Raw genomic sequence first — 1074 nt, 5'->3', positions numbered from 1 at the left:
CAAAAATTGATAGTTCGTGTGAAATGCTTCATGATGAATTAAGATATCCAAGTAATAATATTCCAAACATAACAAAATGGACTAAAGCTCAAGTGTTGGAATATTTATCAGAGCGATTACCTCGAGAAATAACTGATCAAATAGCTAAACATGTAATATATTATTAATTTATTTATAAAAAATAATAGTTGCATACAGTTGTACTGTGTCTAGTTTATAATTTATAATAAAAAATTGTTTCAGTTCAGAATCGAAAATAGGTAACATTGTACTAAGAAATATTCTATAATTTTAGGATCTCGATGGCAGAGCTATACTATTGCTGAACCGATCTGATATCGTATCAACTCTAATGTGTTTGAAACTAGGAAGTTCCTTGAAATTCTACAGAGAAGTGCGGATTTTACAATCACAATCGACACACCACAGAGTATATTGGGAATAATTATCATTACTTCTACTTAATGTCATTAAATTATATAAAATTGTGTTCATGTTTTTTTTTTAATGAGTTTTAAACCTGTAATTTAAAAAATGTTTGAAATATTAATGCAATTAGATATTATACAAAATACTCCACTTTTTTCAATAGGGAAATGATCAACTTGTTTACCTAATTTTATAAAAAAATACATGGTTATCAATATTGTAATTTTGGCTTGATTGCATATAAAGGCTTCCAATTAAATGCATATCCTGTGTGATATAATTATTACAGTTGCAAGTAATAAAATCCCTTGAAATATCTGAAATGCATGTATATCATGTCTTGTAACAAAAAAATTTATGAAATAGTTCACAATAATATTTTATAGTTATAAAATGTGTATTTATTTAATATTTATATATCTACATAAACATTTTTTAAATTAACTATCAGTTCAGATCATGTTAGTTCTATATTTAATCAAAAGTATACCAATATTATTGATCAACCAAGTTTTATAAAACCCACAAAAATGTATTTTTCCAGGATCGATTAAAATGTGAACACACATCTATATTGTTTTGTTAAAAATTATTAAAATGTTTTTGTTTGAATTTTCATCTAAAAAAATGAACAGAAAATTGAAA

At 24.6% G+C, this 1074-nt stretch overlaps 1 protein-coding gene across 1 annotated transcript; it reads left to right on the top strand.

The window, feature by feature from the left end:
* LOC111038657 (atherin-like) lies at positions 1–700 on the top strand. The gene is made up of 2 exons (XM_022321847.1): positions 1–152; positions 296–700. The coding sequence occupies exons 1-2, from the start codon at positions 24–26 to the stop codon at positions 443–445; spliced, it is 279 nt and encodes a 92-aa protein (XP_022177539.1). The 5' UTR covers positions 1–23; the 3' UTR covers positions 446–700.
* The last annotated feature ends 374 nt before the right edge of the window (positions 701–1074 follow it).

Source organism: Myzus persicae, unplaced genomic scaffold (genome assembly GCF_001856785.1).
Source record: "Myzus persicae strain clone G006 unplaced genomic scaffold, MPER_G0061.0, whole genome shotgun sequence".
In the NCBI taxonomy this organism is placed as follows: domain Eukaryota; kingdom Metazoa; phylum Arthropoda; class Insecta; order Hemiptera; family Aphididae; genus Myzus; species Myzus persicae.
This window is presented reverse-complemented; position numbering and strand designations above follow the sequence as displayed.